Genomic DNA, 20,488 nt, shown 5'->3' on the forward strand with positions numbered 1-20,488 from the left:
CGGGGGAGGGCGGGGGGCTGAGGAGCCCGAGACGCCCGGGGCTGGCAGCCCCCCGTCGGCGCTCACCGCCCACCCTCCTCACCCCCTCCTCCCGGCCCCTGGAGGGGCAGCAAGGGGTTAAGTCGGCCCCGCGCCACCGTGAGCACGGCCCCCTCCAGCCGCCGCGACCGCCAGCTGCGCGCCTCGGCGCCTGCCCGGAGCCACCGAGGGGACCCGAGCCGCCGATGCGCCAGCGGAGCCCGGCGGGCGTCCAGGAGGCACCGGCCGCATCCCTGCCTCCTCATCCCCTCCAGGCCTCGCTCCCTCCGCCCCGGCCGGGTCGGCGCCCAGGTGGCGGGGTCTGCGGGGCGCGTGGCGGCGGGGAAAGGACCCCTGCCGAGGTGGAGGGGCGGGGGCGGGCCGCTCCGCAGTCCCTTCCTCGGGCGGGAGGGCCACCCTCGCCTGGGGCGAGCACTTGAACCACCCGCCTGGGCGCCAAGAAAAGTTTTTTTTCCCCCCGTGCCCCTCCCCCACCCCCACCCTGCGCTCGGCTGGGGTGTGTTTGGGTCCATTGGTGAAAAAAGTCACACGTTCCCATCAGCTGCTCCTACCCCTGGGGACAGGGTTGGGGGGACGGGAGGCAAGGGCCGCGGAGGACCCAGGCGGACCTCCAGCCCCTCCGCCGCCGCCCCGGAGCGCTGCGTCCCGGGGCTCCAGCGCCGCCGGGGACCCGCCGAAGGCTGCCCCATCCGTGCGAGTCTGCGTGCCTGGCAGCGGCAGCATCCAACCTGCTTTCTTCCTGCCTGCAGCGCCACAGCGAGCGAGCGAGCGAGCGAGCGAGGAGGGGGAGCGAGGGAGTCTGTCTGCAAAGTGCTGCTCCCTGGTGCTCAGAGGCGGCTGCTCCAGCTCCAACTCTCATTCATTTCGCCGGTTAACATGAGAGATCATGGCCGCCTTCGGGCTTCTCAGCTATGAGCAGAGGCCGCTGAAACGCCCCCGGCTCGGGCCGCCCGACGTCTACCCACAGGACCCCAAGCAGAAGGAGGTAAGGGCGCCGGCGGCCTCCCCGGCAGCCGAGGCCGCGCTCCGCAGCGCTGACCCGGGGCCAAGTTGGCCCAGCGGGCATCGCCGGCGCTGCGGGGGAAGGGTCGGGGGCGGGGGGGCGCGGGCAGGCGGCTGGGGCCGGGCTAGGGGGCCGGGAGACCCCGGCAGCGCAGCTCGAGCGGCTGTCAGTCCCCGCGCTGCGCTGGGGCGCTCGCTCTCCGGGTGCCGGGTCGCCTCCCGGTTCCCGGGCCTTGCACTGCGCCGCGGGCGCTTCGCCGTCTCCTTCCTTGCCGAAACCCTTCTGCTCGCTCTCCCCCGCTTCTGCTGGTTTTATTTTCCTCCCCGCCGCTTCTGTAAATCCTTGTAAACTTTTTGAAAAATGTTGGAATGCAGTGCATCCGACACAGGTCTTGCGTTTTGCGCCAGTAGAGCAGGGACGGGGGGGTGGGGTGGGGGGAGGGAACTTGTCTGTTCAAATTTTCCAGTTTGGAGTGGAAGTCCTTTTTATCCAGGTGATAAATATTTAGCTCTTTGAATGTACTTTTTTTCTGTAACCCCTCTCCCCTCTAAAAATCAATATTAAGGGGAAACACTGATTTTCGTCCCTAGAGGCGATTGGCTTAATCGCTGGAGGCGGTCTTGTGTATGTAAAAGCAGGCAGGTTACCTTGGAAGGGAGTAGTTCGCAGGATTGCTTATTTCTTTGAGTGAAATTAATTGGAGAAACTTTGCTTCTTGCGCTCGGTAGGCCAGCTTCTATGGCTAGAGTAACCATGGCATTTTGTAGCCATGTACGTGTTTGTCAGCAGTTAACAAGTAATTATGTAACAACTCTCCAGTTATAATGATCACCCTTGGCTACACAATTTGCCTAGGGATTTGCCCTTTTTTTTTTTTCCTTCTTTTTATCACCTGCTACCCAGCTGGGCTTTCTGAGTTTGCCAGCTGCAGCCCACCCATCCTGTTTCTTCAGCTAAACACCAAGAGGGGACATTGCAGAACTTCTCTTGCTGGAAATCTAAAAGCCTTCTATTAAAAGTTTACAGGCCCACTGACATCATAGAACCAGCTTTAGAAAGAAGGCACAGGAGGGCTCTCTAGGACTTCTCTTTTGACAGATGTATCTGTTTCAGCAATAGAGGAAGAATGCTTGTTCTGGCTAAACTGTTCATGTTTCTAAGAAATAAGGAGTGACAACTTAGCTCATTAGCTAGTGTCTGAACCTCCGGGAGCTGTTCAGATTGAAACTGAGGTTTTACAGGTAGCTATCAGCAGAGGCTTGACGTTCAGATTGAAACTGAGATTTTAGTTGAGGTAGCTATCAGCAGAGGCTTGACGTGAGGATAGGAGTTGGTGGGGCTCTGCAGATTTTGCTCCCTGCTACTCCCACCCAGAATAAAGTTAATTGTTAAGGACTAGAAATAACAGACACCAAAGACTAAGTGTAAAGAAAGTCAATAACTTAAAAATTAGTGGCGGGAAATTCTTAAAGTTTTGCTGGGGACAGAGACATTGGTTGGCTGGTCTTTATCATCTCGTAATTAATGTCTTGCCACGTCTGTCCAGAGGGCAGCATAATTGATAGCATCTCCCCAGTTAAGGGATGGTGGCCAGAGATGCCATGTGGACTTACATAGCATTTATTCCTCAGGTCCACTGTCCTTTAAGATTGGGGCCTTTATGATTCTGGAAAAAATAATTTTGTGTTTTAGGGTGTCACAACATTCAGTAGAATTCTAAAACTGGAAGTGATCTCAGAGCCTACTTTTTGTAACTTCCTTTTGACAAAGTGAAACTGAGGCCCAGAAGGGCTTACCTGCCTTCATCAGGGTGCTGGTGAATCAGCAGAGCGGCTGGTTTGTGTCGAGACCAGTACTGTGCTAAGGATGATTTCTGCTAAATCGTGTTGTTCTGACATTATTCCCTTTCCCCCAAGGCAGCCAGCATTTTCTCTCTGGAGCAGAGTCAGTTAGGTGTGACTGTAGCCAAATTTGAGTACAGTATGGAACAGGTGCCGGGCAGTGCTTGGGTGGTGTGGTGAGCAGGGTTGCACAGACTTTGGTTATTTATGTATTACCTCAGGATTGCTGCCTGATCCTTGTATCACCTGCACTTTCATTCTAGTGTTTTCTTTAACTTTTTTTTTTGGTGAGGAAGATTGGCCTTGGGCTTACATCTATTGCCAATCTTCCTGTTTTTGCTTGAGGAAGATTGTCAGTGAGCTAACATCTGTGCCAATCTTCCTCTACTTTGTATATGGGACGCCGCTACAGCATGGCCTCATGAACGGTGTATAGGTTCGCACCCAGGATCCGAACCTGTGAACCCCAGGCCTCTGAAGGTGAGCGGGTGAATCTAACCACTATGGCACTGGGCCGATCCCCTCTTTATGTTAACTTTTAAGAAACTTTTTGTTTCCTAAGCAGTAACAAACATGAAGTCATGGATTTGATGTGTATATATCCTCCTGGTGGAAGCTATTCTCATTACTGTAGCTATAACTTTGATTGTTGGTGTTAACCCGTGCAAATAGTGTTCTGAAAAATAGCTCCCAGGGGTAGGGTGGAACCCTTGAATGAAGACCCCCTGCAGAGGACCGGGGGTGGAGGGAGCTGGGAGCTTCAAGCTGCTTGATGGATTGGTGATACTCATTTGAGAGCTTCCTGTGCATCAGTACTCCACGGGGATGTAGTGTATATTGTGTTATAATACTTCGCCCTTCGTAGACTGTCCTCAAGCCTTGAAACCAGGGAATCAGAAAACTGGGAGTCATCCTGGATTCTGCCTTCTCCCTTGCATCCCATAATACATGTCAGAATATCTTGTCCAGTTTCCAAATATATTTCCAATCCATCTTCTGCTCCCCACTTTCACCAATATGCCCAACTTCCTTTCTGGTTCAGGTTGACTTCTCTCTGCCCCAGGGCCCTTACACATGCTGCTCTGTCTGCCTGGACACCTGTCTGCTATCCACCCCCACGATTCGACCCTGCTCTTTTCACCTTAGCCTGGGGTTAGGAGGGAAGGCTCTGGAACCTGCCTGCCTGCCTGCCTGCGTTTGAGTCCTGGCTCTGCTGTTTACATGCTCCTTATTCTTCCTTGTGCCTCAGTATCCCCTCTTGTAGAGTGGGGATGAGAATACTACCTACTCCATAGGGCTGTTGGAAGCTTATGTGGATAATCCACGTAGAGTGCCTGGACTAGAGGATTCCACATGCACATCTGCTCTTATAAACTGTGGCCAGGCCTGCCTCCTCTTCATCCTTCGGGTCTCAGCCCAGCCCCCGCCTCAGAGGCCGTTAGTTTGAGTGTGTTGCTTGAATTCTGTTTATTTGCATGTGGCCATCCCCCACTGATGGGTCAGTTTCAGAGGGCAGGAATGAGAGCTGCTGGGGCATCATTGAAGCACCTGGCGCCTGGTGCGGTCAGCCCCCCCGGAGGCTGAGGGCTTGAGTACTTGCTGGAATGTGTGAATGAAAGTAGGAATGAACGAATAGAAAGGAAATCTGGTGACTGAGGGCTGTTAGGGAAAGTCGAGGTTAAGACAGAGATTATCCTTGACGTCTACCTTGGAGGCCACAGGCTGAAAGTGAAATTAAACCCTAGAAGTAGGAGGACTTACTCCGGGGTAGAAGAGGCCTAAGCAGCTGAATGGTAAATATTTTCAGGAAATCAAATTAGTTAGTAAAACAGGTTGGGACAGTAGTGAGATTTCCAGGCATCAGGAGCCATAGAGCCCCCCCAGCAGGGTCCTGAGGGGAGGATGGCCTGGTGTAGTGCAGAGGTTGCTGAAGGACAAGTACAGCATGACTTGGGAGGGGAGGAGGTGGGAGAGGGGCTGGGGTAGGGAGTTGAGGTGGCAGGGGGGCGGGGGGGTTGTGGTGGGGCCAGTGGCGTCTGCATGTGGGTAGCCCAGAGCAGCGGTTCTCAAACTTGACACCTCTGAGTCACTTGCAGGGCTTGTTAAGAACAGATGGCTGCGTTTTTCAGATTCAGTGGGTCTGAGGTGGGGCCCCATGATTTGCATTTCTGAGAAGATCCCAGGTGATCTGCTGGGGCTGCCAGGTCGGGTTGGCCCACTGTGGGAACTCTGACCTAGAGAGGAGGCATCCAGTTCTGCAGTGCTGGGGAGTTCTGCCAGGTGGGCGGCAGGGTGGGACGGGCATCTGTGTCTCTGGCTGAGCTGCTGCCGTGGGTTTATCAGCCAGCCCAGCCAGTGCCTGGTGGGTTTTTCCCAGAAGTTGTACCTCTCTCTGCTCAGATCTCAGGGATGAGTCGAGAAGTCTCAGTCCCCTCCAGGCGCTTCCCATCACACTTGGGATAAAACACACACCCCTCACCTCAGCCTTCAAGGCCCTCCCAGTGTGGTTCTTGCTCACTTCCACAGCCACCGCCTGGAGCCCGACTGCCTGGCTTTGAGTTCTGCTCCGTCACTTACTGCCTGTTTCACTCCTATCTCACTTGTGGAATGGGGCTCATATTTGTTCCCACTTCCCGGGTTGTTGGGAAGATACAATGAGATTTGGGCATGCCTGGCACATGGACGTGCTCAGTACAGGTCAGCTGCTGTTAGGGTAACCTCTCCCTCATTCAGTGACCCTGGGGCTCCCCATTGTACCCCCAGACCCTGCCCTTCGAGACCTGGCCTCTGGGCCTTGAGTCGCCCCTTCCCGGCTTGCTCATCTCCCTCCTGGCTGTGTGGTGGGACCACTGGCCTACTCTTCTTCCAACAGGCCCAGCTCTTTTGTGTCTTGGCTCCTGTCCCTTGCTGCCCCTGCCGTCACGTTTCCTGTCATTTGGCTCCTAGAGCCTCCCTTGCAGGGAGGCTGTTCTTGTAACCCATCTTCCCTCATCCCTGGTAGTCTGTTATCTTGTGTCAGTGCTCCGCCGTGCCTGTTGCTGTCTGGGTCCCATCCTCAGGTTGCTCATTCTCCCTGTGGTCTTCTGTCCACACTAGGATGTCACCTGCCCGAGAGCAGGGCTTTGTCCGTGGTGTTCACAGTGTGAACCGCCAAGTGCCTGGGATCAGATGAGGTGCTCGGTAAATAGTTCTTGAAGAAATTAATAAAATGCAGAAATAACTCTTAATGAGCAATTGTGAGTATTTATAACATTTAACTGTCCCAATGCTTGTTTTATTTTGGTAAAGCCTGTTAGCTTTCTTGTTAGCATCTAAACTCTTAAAACACATTAAATGCTTATTTTAGAGACAGCTGGGGAGGTGGGGTGAGGGGAGGTGGAAATTTGCTTCTTTATTATCTTGGAGAGGGAGGATGTTGATGAAGCTGCCTGGGAGAGAGGACAGGTTGACCAGTTGCCTGGGGGACCAAAAGACAGAGATGGTTCGGGTGAAAGCTTCCCTGGGATTAATTGGCCGGCCCAGGGCTGCAGACCTCAGGGAGGACCATGCGTGTGGTTAACTCTGCCTCAGGAGACTCAGGCCAGAACCAGTGCAGGAAGCACCGGGTCGGAGGCCTCGCTTCAGCCTGCTGCTCACAGCAGTGTTGCCACCCATTCTTATGGCCGAGGAGGAGGAGCGGAGGTGGTTGTCATTTCTCAGGGTCTGTCAGCACCTGCAGCAGACTTGTCAAAGATGCTGGTTAACGACGCAGACACAATGCCCCATCTCCACCCCAGACCTGCTGAGTCAGAATTTCTGGGAAGGAGGCTGAGGAATTTGCATTTTAAACAAGCTTTCTAGGTGATTTCTGAACATATTAAGTTGGAGAACCGTTGCTTTAGTGTGTGTCTTTATCTGTAGAGAACGTTGTAAACCAGACCCCCCCTTATTCGTCCCTGCTCCTGCTATTTGAGGTGGTAGAGTCTTTAGACACATAGACTATTTGAAGCATTAGTACCTTCTGGGACAAAATAGTGCAAGCGAGTTTAGCAACTTTCCCCCCTGAGGTGCTGTTCTGGTAGCTGGGTCCCAGCGTGGGCTTGTTTTCTGTCAGCTGTGCACGCTCAAAGCAGAGAGAATTCCATGCGTTGGTCTTGAAATATCCGCAGCTCCCTCCTGCATGCACTTGGCTAAACGGGGGCCCAGGACAGCGGAGTTTTCTTGTCCCTCGTCGCACGAGGAGGGTCTTTGAACTTGTTTGGGGCAGCAGAGTTTTCTCTTGACTGTGGGCCTGGGCTCTTTGGGGACTGTTAATGGGAAGGTGTTAATTTGGGGTGTAGCCACTGTTGCCCTTTAGCTTCTTGGGTATTTCACTTAGGCTGGCACCTGTGCAGACGAAATGTGATCCTTTAGGAAGTGGGAGGACCAGGAAGTGAGGTCGGAGAGGCCAGCTGCGTTGGGTGAGCACTAAGTAGGAGAAGAGGAGGATGAACAGCGTCCCAGGATTTTAGTTGAAGCGGTTGTCAGTCCTTCTCGTGCATGTGCCTGCACACGTGAGCTATTAAAAGATAAACTGAGGCATGTTAAAATTTTAGGAGTTTGAGCAAAAACTGATTTGAATTGGGCAGCACCAAACCCAGCGGTGGTTAGAAGTTCTCTGTCAATGGAAGCTGGGGAAAGATTTTCATAGAGAAAAGGTGGAAGCGAGGTCGGGAATGATGCCTTGCCTGTAGCTTGAAGCCCCGTTGGCTGTTGGTGTTGGTTGACCTTAGGTTTTGCTCTCGTAACTGTGAGGCCTTTACTGTGAGGTTTTGGTTTGCTTACGTAGGCACCATGGCATTAGAGCCACCTCAGTCTAATGGCCTCCTAGTTTAATTAACAATTCCTCCCTTTTGGTCATCCTCTCATACAGGAGAGATTGACTAAAAATTTGGTATCAGGGCCACTCACAGTCACTATCAGAGCCAAATCGCTCTTGTCTCGTCCTGAAACCCATTGGTTCTGATGTCAGATCCCTGGAAGGATTGCTTTTGCCGTGTGTCCCGTTGTTCATCTTGTTTCAGTTTCTCCAAGTGCAGAGATGTGCTCCTGATGGCGTGAACGTGCGTTGAAGACCTTTGGAGGATGTCGTGCACCAGGGAGACTGCACTGGTGACTATTAGGAGGATAATCCAGGAGACTGAAGTACTCTCCTCAGCCAGGGCTCTCATGAACCAAACCAGTTGGTATCAAGTAAATCGAAGAATGTACCTGAAGGGGCATCAGCCTGTTTTAGCCAAGCGGCTTTATGTTAATTTCTTGTATTTGAGCTTCTACAGTATCAGAGGGGTTGATCTGGGTACAGCAGGAGGTATTTGCTATGGCACAGGCTCTTCTGTGTTCAGCCAACAAGTAACCGAAAGCAGCTCCCTTATCCAAAAGTGCCTTAGCCAGAGAGCCTGGGGTCTTTGGTTGTCTAGCCGTGGCCTTAGTGTTAGACTCAGTGGTGGTTGTCAGAGCTAAGGGTAAGTTTCTAATCATATGTTCACTTGTACTAACTCCAAGCTAAGGAAGAAAGGACCAGCCAAATGATGTCTGTCCAGAGGGGTTAACATCCGCTGGTAAACTTTTTGGTTGATAGTGTAAATTCAAGGGAGTGGACCAATGTTGAGTTTTTGAGTTATTATGAAGGCACAGTGGAATAGTAAATACAGCAAGTGCACAGTGTCTTTCCATCCTCCAGCTGTCAAGACAATGAGTTGCCCAAACATAGGGGGCATTGCCAAAACTTTTACACAGAAAGAAGAAACTAGGAGGTGTACATAGGTCTCCCTCATAAGTGTTAGCATTTATCGTCGGTGTGGAGGTGTTAGCATCATTCAACAAGACTCAAATACTGTATTATCACATGTTGAAAGACCACCTACATGTGTGGGCCTCACAGCCAGCCCACAAATGGTCTGATTTACACTGGCTGCTCTGCCGTGTCTTTGACGTGTGTTCAGTGGATCTCGTTTTCCCATCCCAGGGTTGGTTAAATTGAGGCAGGGATTTGGGGGTCTGATGATTAGTATTTTAACTTTATGAAAGGGATCTGTGGACCTACAGTGGCATTTGGGATTCCAGTGAAATTACTTATAGGGTGAACTAAGGGTCTCTCCCTTCGGGCACTGATTTTGGTTTAGCGTGACCAATTCAGCAGTTAGTTAGGTTTCTTGCAGTGGCTGCTGTTTGTGAAGACCTAATTACAGTGTTGTCTTCCCAGCATTAGTAGAAGAAGCAGGAAGCATATAGGCAAAAAGGGTAAAGGTTTCATCCTGGAGATGAAGATCTTGATCGGTGATCTTGGGAGAGCTGTCCACCTTAAGATATCATCTACTTCTGGGGAGGAATCTCCCTGGTCAGTTCTAACTTTACATCTCCGGCTGGTATGCAGCTCCAAGAGTCTGGAGGGGCCCTTTTCAATTGGGAGATGTGGACCCAAGCTTCAAGTCCCTGAAGTTTGGCTGCCATCTTGGTGGTGACCAGAACCTGGTATGGTCCCTTCCAAGGAAGTTCAAGGGCAGTCTTTCTCAGGTGTTTCCAGAAGACCCACTCTCCAGGTTCTAAGTTGTGAAAGGTTCAACCATCTGTGGAAGAGTCATGGAAAGCTTCCAGGTAAACCTGGTGGAAACACACTTTTTCATAATGCATTAAAGCTTTACAATACTGAGTCATATCAGAATTTATGAGTACGGGAGACACATGTGGTTCTATTGTCAAAGGCCTAGTCTTCCTGTCACTGTTTTGTAAGGGGTTAATTTGTGCTTTCCCATAGATATTGATCTAACTGCTATCAAAACCCATGGTAGAACTTTGGGCCAGGGCCGGCCCCTGGATTCTGTTAATCTAGTTAGCTTTAGTTTTAAGTTACCGTTTGTCTGTTTGACTTTACCAGATGACTTAGGATGGTAAGGACAATCATAATGCCATTGTGTCAACAGCGCCTTATTTATTTATTCGTCTAGTGAAATGAAGTCCCCTGTCACTGGAGGTTTCTTTGGGGATACCCCATAAAGGAAATATATTTTATAAAAGTTTCTTAGCCGTGGTTGTGGCGTCAGCCTTTCTGTATGGGAAGGCTTTAGTCCATCCTAAGGATGTGCAAACAATTATGAGAACATATTGATAACCCGTTGTGGGAGGCAGTTGAATGGAGTCCATTTGTAAGTGTTCAAAAGGTCCAGTAGCTGGTGGGAATGCTCCATCTAATACCTTAGTGGTCTTTCCATGGTTATCGGTTTGACATATCAGATATTGGTTGTAAACCAATTTTGCGACCTTGGAGCAGTCACCCCACCAATAGTTATTCATAATTTGGGTCCTTTTATCTGTGCCATGATGAGTTGCAGAATTTTTAAAGACTCAGGAAGAACCAGGCGGCTGTCCGGGCTGTCAGTGGGTCCTTGTTTAACATTAAATTTGCACCCTTGTTGGTCCCAACATTGTTGCTCCGGCTCTGGTACCTGATTTTGACTTTTATATAGATTATCATAAGTAATTTGTTTAGAATCGATCTTAGGGAGTTCAGTGAAGCTGCACATTGCAGCAGTTTTAGTGTGAGCTGATGGAGCAGGCAAGTCTGCTAGGGCATTTTCCTGATACTCAGGTTCTGTTTTGCTAGTGTGAGCTTCAGTTTTAATCATTGCAATTCACTTAGGCAGTAGAATGGCAGAGAGCAGTTCATTTACTTGGGGCCCATTTTCGATTGGGGTTCTGCTAGGATTGAGGAACCCTCTCTGTTTCCATAACATACCAAAGTTGTGGACCACCTCAAAGGCATATCTGCTGTTGGTATAAATGTTTCCTGGTTTTTCTTTGTTTGGCTGACAAGCCCCAGTGAGGGCATGTGGTTCTGCTTGTTGAGCAGCCTTAACTTGGGGAGGATTCGCCTTTCCAATAGTTCGTGTTGACTTGTTCCAGCATATCCTGCTTGGTGTTTCCCTTCTGCATTCTTAGCATAGGACCCATGGAGAGAGTATCAAATCTAGGTTTTCTAGTGGTGTGTCCTGAAGTCAACTCAAGGGGTCACTCAGGACGTGATGCCACGCCTACACAGTTATGGTGATCTGTACCTTGGTCAGGCAAGGGGAGCAGGGGAGCAGGGTTGAGCAAGTTGCAGCACTTAAGACAGAGGTTAGAAGGTAAAAGGAGAAGGACGTCATACGATGTCAGCCTGCTGCTGAAGAATGTGGAGTCTGGTTGGAGTGTAGTAGACGTGACATGAGCTGTTGTGATTATTGGTCATATCCTAACACCGGTTCAGCTGAAGCTTCCACCAGCTTAGCTGCTGCAGCTACTGCTTTCAAGCCGGTTTTTTAATTTTATTTTTTATTGAGTTCATAATAGTTTACATCATTGTGAAATTTCACTTGTGTGTTATTATTTCTTGTTCATCCCCATGTAAGTGCTCCCCTTCACCCCCTGTGCAAACAGTTTGGCTATGTCCTGGCTACGGGGTCTAATTGTCAGCTATAGTGGGTAGTAGGTCTGTGTTTTCCTCCACGCTCTTGTTAGAATTTCTGCAGCCTTGTTATCATGCTCCGGGACAAATAAGGTCAAAGGTTGAGTGTGACCTGGGAGCCCTAGGGCTGGAGTTTGTTGCAGGGCTGATTCTAATTAGCGAAAGGCTTGCTCGTGCTTGTCTTCCCAGGGTAAGTGCTCTGGAATTGAGTTCCTTGTAAGCTCATACAGGGGAGTTGGGATCAGAGAAAAATTTGGAACCCAAGATCTGCAATATCCTACAAGTCCAAGGAAACTCCTTCATTGGTGTTTAGTGGTAGGTCTGGGGAAGTTTTGGATGGTGTTCATTCTTTTAGGTGAGAGGGAAATGCCTTCTGCGGTCAAATCGTGTCCTGGGTGGTGCACTTTCTCTTTTGAGAATTGAAGGTTTTCCTTGGAGGCCTCATGGCCCCTCTAAGCTAATCACTGTAATAGGTAAATCAAATCTGTTTCTGAGTCTTCCCGTGTAGGAGAACATGGCACTAAGTCATCTACAGATTGCATGAGTGCAGAGTTCTTAGGGAACTGTAAGTTTGCCAAATCTTGATGTAAAACCTGTGAAAAATAGGATGAGGCTTCAGCGAACCCTTGTGGCGTTATAGTCCAGGTGGACTGTTGGCTTTTCCAAGTGTAGGTGGATACGTATTAATTCTCCTTGTCAACCAGGATACTAAAGAAAGCAGAGCACAGATCCACCACTGTGAGCCATTTTGAGTCTGTGGGTACGTCAGATAATGAGGTATTGGGATTTGGAACTACAGGGACCCTTGGGAATCACAATTTTATTGATTGCGTGCAGTTCCTGGACAAGTCTCCAGCCTCGTCCGTTTAGGTTTTTAATGGGTGAGATGGGGTGTTACAGGGACTAATGCCTGGAATTGTAAGTCCTTGTTTAATTAAGTCTCTCCAGGTGGTGAGAGCCCCAGCATGCCTTTTGGTTTTGGTGGCTACTGAGGCTATCCAGACAGGGGTTTGGGACGATCTATTTGGAGTTTTATGGGTTCAGTGCTCTTAGTTTTGCTTATGTTGGTTCAGCAAGAAGCCCATAGGCATTCCGGCACTTCTGAGAGTTGGGGTTTTCATACTTTAGAGTCTCAGCTTCATCAATTCCTGCTTGCAGAGAGCAAACCAGCTCAGGTTCAAGAGGGTCAGGAAATTCCAGGATCATTTCTCGCCTGAGATTTTATATGACTCCTCAGTTTAGAAGGCGGATCTTGTCCTAACAGGTTTACTGGGCCAGTGTCACACAGAAGGAAAGCATGGTTTCCCGAAAATGGCCGCAGTGTCATCCGGACTGGTTTAGACGCAGGTACCCTTTGAATTTGGTTAGAAACCCACTACAGAAACACTCTCTTTACTCTGGGGCTTTGCTGTTTGTGAAAGTGGGGATTAAAGTAGATAAAGTGGCTCCGGTATCCGCCAGTACTGTACAGGATTCCCCATTAATTTTTGTTTTAGTTGTCCCTTGCTCATTTGGAGGTATATGGGGAGCAATTTACCGGAGGATCCCTCAGAGTCCCGTCAGTGCTTAGTATTATTTTGGTGATCAAATTTTTTAAGGCTTCCCTCAGTGGAGGAACAGTCTAGATTAATAGGTGGGGGTCTGTTGCACAATGGGTTCAGCAGGGGGCGTTCCTCTTTCCAGGGCCCTGGTTGTTTTCAATGAAGGCAGACGTTTCGGGGCGCAGTGTTCCCGAGTGAGGCCTTCGAGGTTCTGGCTTGAGCTGTGTATGTGGGGGTCTTCTCAGGCCTGGGAGACATTGTAACTGGAGGGCCAAAAGTTCTTTGGCTCTTTGAGTTTTATCTTGCTTCAAGATTTTTTTCAAAATTCTCAGCTGGGGCTGTTAATTCAGCAAGAGGGGTGGCTTCCCAGGCCAGCTTGTGTCTCTTGAATGGGCTGCTTAGTTGAGGCTGGAGGCCCCAGATGAGTAAGAAAGTCAGGGGGTTTTCTGTGCCTGCATTCAATAAAGCAAGCCCAGAGTGTTTCACAGAAAGGGGTTCCAGGGGCCGGCCCAGTGGCACAGTGGTTAAGTTCGCACGTTCTACTTCAGTGGCCTGGGCTTCTCCGGTTCGGATCCCGGGTGCGGACATGGCACCGCTTGGCAAACCATGCTGTGGCAGGTGTCCCACATATAAAGTAGAGGAAGATGGGCACGGATGTTAGCTCAGGGCCAGTCTTCCTCAGCAAAAAGAGGAGGATTGGCAGCAGTTAGCTCAGGGCTAATCTTGCTCAAAAAAAAAAAAAAAGGGTCTCCACTCTTGTCTTATAGTCTGAGAATGGTTCATCCTTTTTCTGTTTGCAAGATTGAGTGATAGGCCAGTCAGGCTTTTGAGGAAATACCTTATCAATACTTTGATGTAGGTCTTGGGCTATTTTTCTTGTGTATTTTGGGCCGTCCCTGGCAGAGTGATTAGCATGTGGATCTTTAACATGCTCTTGGGATCTTCCCATTTGGCTTCAGCCATCCATTTTCGGGCATTGCCAGGTCCTAATGTCGTATGAATAAATTGATAGAGATTCAGGAGTTCCCGGATTGTAAGCTACAGTTAGAATTCTAAATTCCTCATAACATTTTTGAGGATTCTCTTTAGGGTTTGGAAACTCTTTGATGATGGCCCTAACTTCAGCCTGTGACCGTGGAGAAAAGATGGTTGTATCTGGTATTCCAGTCGCAGTGGAGGGCTTCCCTTTAAAAGGCATGTGTTGAACCTCTAGCTCATCCTCAGGGTGAAAAGGCAACTGGGTAAAGGGATTATTCGGTTCAGAATGTTTAGGGAGAGGGTGGAGGGAAGGAGTGGTCAGGGTCAACTGAGTCAGACACACTTCTTTTTAGATTCGCCATCAGCTTGTGGCTTAAGCTTTTCATTTGCCTTTTGTAAAGAATCTCTTAAAGGGCTAATTTTTAATTCATTTAGTTTCTTAGAAGCTCCTACATACCAATATAAAAATGCATCCCTTGGTTTTGGAGAAATTGGACCCTTTGTTCCCCAGGGGACCTCGTAGATGAACAGGCTTGTCCACAGTAAAAGTTCCCCACTGTGGCCGCTGTAATTCAAGATTGCCTTTGGTGGGGTTAACCCAGTGGTTCAGAAAAAACACAGGTTCTGGGCCCATAATTTTAATGTGTATAATTAGCCAGAGTTCCAGATGGAGGAGTCCCAGATTGTTTGGACTAAGAGGAACCCAGTTTTCTTTTTTTTTTCCTTATTACCTGAGGATTTGTGCTGGATCCAGTCTAGCTTAACTCAGACCCCGTTCAACCCCAGACCCAGTTCAATTTCTTTTAAGTCGGCTGTCCCTGGCCCCAGTCCAGAGAAAGAAATGCTCAAATAAATTTGGAGAGCTCTCTTTCAAATGCAAAAATTGCAGAGCTCAGATCTGAGAGGGACTCACGTCGACCTCCAGATGCAGCGAGAGAGCGGTGGGCTCCGTGGGCATCTTTGTCTGACTGCTTCTTACTCCTGGGGTCTGTTGGGGGTCTCCTTTGGATCCCACTTTTGACACCAGAACTGCTGAGATAAACTGAGGCATATTGAAATTTTAGGAATTTACTTGAGCAATAATTGATTCGAACTGGGCAGTGCCAAACTGGAAGTGGTTAGAAGTGTTCCCTCAATGGGAGCTGGGAAAAGATAAAAGAGTGAAACAAAGTGAGGAAGTGATCGACTGGCTGGAGCTTAAACCCTCCACGGCTGTTTGTGATTGGTTGTCCTTAGTTTTCAGTTCTGTAACCGGGAGGTGGTTACAGGCTTAGGTTTGGTTTGCTTACTAGCCGCCATGGCAGTGGGGCCACCTCAGTCTAATGGCTGCCTTGTTCAATTAATTCAACAAAGTAGAAGACTGGAGCAAGCGGAGGTTGGAAACTCCAAGAATTGGGATGTGTTTCTCCTGAAGCTCTCCTTTGATGAGGCTCCGAACCCCGGTGGGGAGGCTCCTTGGCAGGCTAGGAAGGAATCAGGGAAGTTGGAGGGATCCGTAAGAAGGGTGAACATGATCGAAGGTTCTCCCTGGCAGCGCCCTCTGAGCAGTGATGAAAGTTGCTGGTTGGCTTTGCCCAAAGAAAAGCTGACCTCAGAGTCCGAGTGGGGAAAGCCAGTGGAGGGAAGTGATCCAAGGGAGGCGTGAAGGAGGCGCCAAGCCTCCGACGCATTCCTCTTGAGGAGGGACCGTGGAAACACTTGGACTCTTGATTGTCTTTAGATAATTTCTGAGCTGGGTGATGGGACAAGGGAAGTCAGTATACTAGCCTCTCTATTTCTCTGTGTTTTGGGAAATTTAGATAATGGGGAAAAATGTCATGTTCAAAGTAGCATAATTTCTACTTAAAAAATATATATGCCCACATAATCTCGAAGGATTATCACCCACATGCAAACAGTTGTTATCTCTTTTGCCCTGAGCTAACATCTGTGCCACTCTTCCTCTACTTTGTAAATGGGATGCTACCACTGCATGGCTTGATGAGCGGTGTGTAGGTCCATGCCTGGGATGTGAACCTGTGAGCCCTGGGCCAGTGAAGCAGAGCGCGCGAACTTAACCACTACACCACCGGGCCAGCCCAGTTGTTATCTCTTGAGGATGAGGTTAGGGGTGATTTTTGTTTTCTTTTTTGTACTTATCTGCGTTCCAAGCTGTAACAATAAACATGTACTACTATTGCCATGGAGGAAATAAAGAGTAATTATTGGGTAACTTTAATTGAGTTTGCAGGAATGGGTCTTTGTTGTTGGTTCCAAGCCAAGCTGGAGCCGCTTTCCTGGTGCAGAGGGATCTTGCAGGGCTGTGTGTGAGTGTTCCAGCTCTGCCTCGGGTGCTGTGTCATCTTCCTCACCTGTGAGCCGGGGAGAATAATACCTAGTCATCTGGAATGTTTTAAATGTGAAGGAGCGTTGTAAACTTAAATTGTCACCAAACGTGAGGTATAAATTCAGTGGTGTGATGGAGTAGGCATGTACCAGCTGATTATTAAAATTTCAGGAGTTCTGTGAGCTTTGTTAATATGTTGGTAGCTTAAAATCTGGCATAAGGGAGTATTTACACCAAGGCAATTGTCACATGCTACAAATTAGCTTTTTGGGGGGCGTTGGTTGTTAAACATTTGCCAGCACACGGCTGATGGTAGTTGTATGTGTGCACTTAGTTGGCTGCTTCATCATTCTTATCCCAGGTTTCCCTTACCTGCTTCCCATGAAAACATTTCTTTGACGAGCCAGATCCTCAGTTTCCAGCCTCTCTTGCAGCCTGGAGTGAACATATGACTCAATTCTGGCTAAAGAGTTTTAATGGAGATTGGCTACAGGACTTCTGGGGAATTTTTTCCTCGCTGACCAAGAGCATAGGCACAGAGGGAGAGTGCCCTCTCTTAACGCCCTAATAGCTCCTTAGTTTCCTATCTTTGGAAGAGTGTTAAGAGGATGTGATAGTTGGAGCTAGGGCACCTGTCTTGTGACCATGAGACAACAGGCCTATGGAGGAAAAGCCAACTCAAGGGGAGGTGATTGAGTGACTTCATGAAATTCTTAAGCTACTGAACTAGCCTTGGGACCCTGGGACCACCTTTCCCTGGACTTCTTGTTAAGTAAAAAATAGTTGTCCACATGGTTTAAGCCGTTGTTGAGCCAGTTGTCTATTTCTTGTAGCGGAAAGCATTCTAGTATTGTCATGCTACTTCCCATTTACATTTTGGCACCCTCACGTCATCACAGCAGGAGCCCTTTTTTTCAGAGAACACACACCCCCAGAACGCTCCCGCTCTCTGGCTTCACAAGGATACAGCAAGAGACGGGAGCCCCTGCTTCTTGTCCGTCAGGCAGCGCATTCTGCCCAGTGCCCATCGGAAGCTGAGGGGGATCGGAAACGGCTCCTTTCTTTCTTCCCATTCCTAGCAGGAAGAGTTTTGGTGGGAAGAGACGGCGAGCGTGCTCTGTTTGGAGAGGGAGATTCTGTGGGTCTGTATCATTTTAGGGGGAACCAGGTATGTTTAGAGCTAGAAGGGACCGTAGAGATGGGTTGTCCTTTTTCATTCAGTACAAAAGGAAATGGAGTCCCAGAGAGGTCAGAGTGGCCTGTCGAGGTGGATCTGGGCAAGCACTGTGTGCCCGGATTGGTCCTTGCAGCCTTACGTGGCTTCCCGTCTGTGTGCAGCCTCCGCTTCTGGTAAACACCCTCACGTTGCCCTGGCCTCGAGAATCGCTCTGCGTTTTAGGGTGCCCAGTGCCTCTGTGAGAGTTGGGGACTGCTTACCTCACCGTTGGATCTTCTCAGAGCTTGCCGGCATCTTGTGTGGTGTCTCCTGGGCAGAGGGATAATACTCTGGAAGCTCAGGCACTGTCATCTTTGTGTCTTAGGAGGAAGGTTCCCAGCCCTTAGCTATGGCCTCTGGCGTCGATGGCTCTGGCGTTGGCATGTGTGGGCTCTGTGTGTTGGGGATCAATCCTGTCTGGTTTTGGCTGTCTTGGTTGAGATATTCCTTTATTTATGGGTAGCTCTCTTGGAGGTGCAAACACACAAGCTTGTGCCAGTTGGCAACTTCCAGGGAGCAATGCTTACGTGACATTCTAAATAAATGGATTGGATGCCCCTTAGCTATGAACTGCTGTGGCCTTTACCTGAGAAGAGGAGAGAGACTTTAGCCCCTGGGTTTTGTTTTCCATGTTTTGTGGATGCCAAACAAATTTAGTCATTCACCAGGATCATCGAGCACCTTGCAGGCCCTTTGCCAGCCATGGCTTCACGAGGACGGGGCCAAGACCTTTATTCCCACCTGTGTCCCTGGCTTCAAGCACAGTGCCTGGCCTGCACCTATGACTCAAAGTTTCTGTTATGAATGAGTGTAAGAATAAACAGATGATGGGAGCATTGAGTATGGTCCTGGGTCCCCAAAGACTTCAATACAGAGCAGTGGCTTTCACCTGGGGGTGACTCCCCACCTCTCTAGGGGCATTGGCAATGTCTGAAGACATTTTGGGTTGTTACAGCTGTGTGTGTGTGCACATGTGTGTGCATGTGGATGTGCGCATGTGCTACTGGGACCTAGTAGGTGGAAGGCAGGGATGTTGCTAACGTTCTCTGATACTCTGGGCAGCCTCCCCACAACAAAGGATTATCTGGCCTCAAATGTCAGTAGTTCCGAGGTTGAGAAACCTGGCTCCAGAGGGAGGGACAGACCTGTAAATAAGATATACAATGTTTCAGATTTTCTTTGAGAGGAACATACGAAGTGGGGCGGAAACAAGAGGAAGTGACCAATCTTTTGACAAAACCTAATAGAGGGAGGAGGCTTTTGAGTCTGGGACTTGGAGGATGTGTAGGAGTGGATGGGGCTGAGGACCTGGAAGGGCATTAATTCCAGGAGGAGGAGCAGCACGTGTAAAGGGCTGCAGGCCAGAAGGAAGGTGGGGTGTGTAGGGGAGCTGGGTAGGAGTGGGATCAGGTTGTGGGGCCTTTGTAAGCTGTGTTGAGGCGTTTGGTATGGCGGAGGCGATGAGGTGCCACTCCAGGGTGTGAAGTTAGGGGGGTGAGATTTTAGATGACTGAGGTTTGCAGTTTGAGGGAGCAGTGGCCCTGAGGGTCATGCTGAGGCAAGAAGACTCATGATCCAGGTGGCCACTGACATTCCAGGCCTGGGGCTGGGCGTGTTCGTTTCTTGTGGCTGCCATAGCAAGTTGCCACAGACCAGGGGGCTTAAAACAATGGAACGGTGTTCTCTCACAGCCCTCCAGTCCGAGGGGAGTGTCAGGATGCGCGCTGCCTCTGGAGGCTCCAGGGCAGAATCCTTCCTTTCTTCTTCCCGCCTCTGGTGGCCCTGGGCCTTCCTTGGCTTGTTTGTGGCCACATCAGTCTTGTTTCTGCCTCCATCTTCACGTGGTCTCTGTGCGTGTGTTCTTCTCTGAGCGTGCCTGATAAGAACACTTGTTATTGGATTTAGGGCCCACCTGGATGATCTCATCTCAAGATCTTTAGCTCAATGACGTCAGCAAGGACTCTTTTACCAAATAAGGTAACGTTCACCGGTTCCAGGATTTGGTGTGGATGTCTTTGGGGGTTCATTTATTGACCTACTGGGCTTGGGAAGAAAGAGGAGGAGAGGATTTAAGAGAAGGTTATTTGGATGGCAGAATTGACAAAGCGGATGTGTGAGGTAAGAGAGGGACAAGTAAGGAATATACCAACATTTTTAGCTTAGGACAGTGGTTCCCGAACTTTCTGATCTTAGACCCCTTTACAATCTTAAACATTATTGAGGATCCCATGGAGCTTTTGTTTATGTATGTTATATCAATATTTACTGTATTAGAAATTAAAACTGAGAGATTTGACAAATATATGTTAATTCATTTAAAAGTAATAAACCAATTTCATGTTAAAAATGTTTTTTATGAACAATAACTTTTTCCAAACAAAAAAATTAATGAAAAGAATGGCATTATTTTGCATTTTTGCGAATCTCTTTCATGTCTGGATTCTGATATCTGGCTCCGCATTCAGTCTGTTACAGTAGGTTGTTTTGGTTGAGAGAGATGAAGAAAATCTGGCCTCACACAGATGCATAGTTGGGAAGTTCTTGGGAAATGCAGAGTCCTGGGTGTGGAGAGCTGTTGACTTGCACAGTTGGCTGGGCGGATGGATGGTGGTCCCCAAACTAACGTGCCATAAGGGAGTGAAAGAACTTGCTTAATTGTTTTCCATGGGAGGGGAAGGGAGGGGAGAGTGGAGAGGATGAGTTCATTTCTGAATGTTTTCCATGTGAGATGCCTCTGGGGAATCCAGGGTGAAATGTATAGTGGTGGTGGACATCTGGGTTTGGGTGTGATGTGTTCCTAGGCTGCTGAAGTCATGGCTGTGATCACCTGTTGAGTGTGTGCGAAGACATGGAGGAGCTGGTGGACTCTGAAGATGGAACTTTCCAAGGCTGGACTTCCTGGACTGTGCCAGCAGGACCTCTGAGGAGGGCAGCTGGGAGATGGGTGAAGGGTGATGAGCAGCCTGAAGGAAGCGCCGACGTGGGGTCACACTTCAGCCCCATTAGCCTCCACCTAGGTTGGTGGGTTCTCTCTGCGGGACCTGTGCATATGTGTCCTGCCACCTGGTGCCTTCCTGTCTTCA

General features: G+C 49.4%; 1 protein-coding gene across 1 annotated transcript in view; it reads left to right on the forward strand.

The window, feature by feature from the left end:
- Nucleotides 1-818: 818 nt before the first annotated feature.
- The window catches only part of MED12L (mediator complex subunit 12L), a 297,559-nt gene continuing 277,889 nt past the window's right edge, over nucleotides 819-20,488 (forward strand). Inside the window, exon 1 of the mRNA XM_046642173.1 lies at nucleotides 819-1,024. Within this exon, the coding sequence (XP_046498129.1) occupies nucleotides 926-1,024 (99 nt within the window). The 5' untranslated portion in view covers nucleotides 819-925. The remainder of the gene's footprint in view (nucleotides 1,025-20,488) is intronic.

Source organism: Equus quagga, chromosome 1 (genome assembly GCF_021613505.1).
Source record: "Equus quagga isolate Etosha38 chromosome 1, UCLA_HA_Equagga_1.0, whole genome shotgun sequence".
Classification (NCBI taxonomy): Eukaryota; Metazoa; Chordata; class Mammalia; order Perissodactyla; family Equidae; genus Equus; species Equus quagga.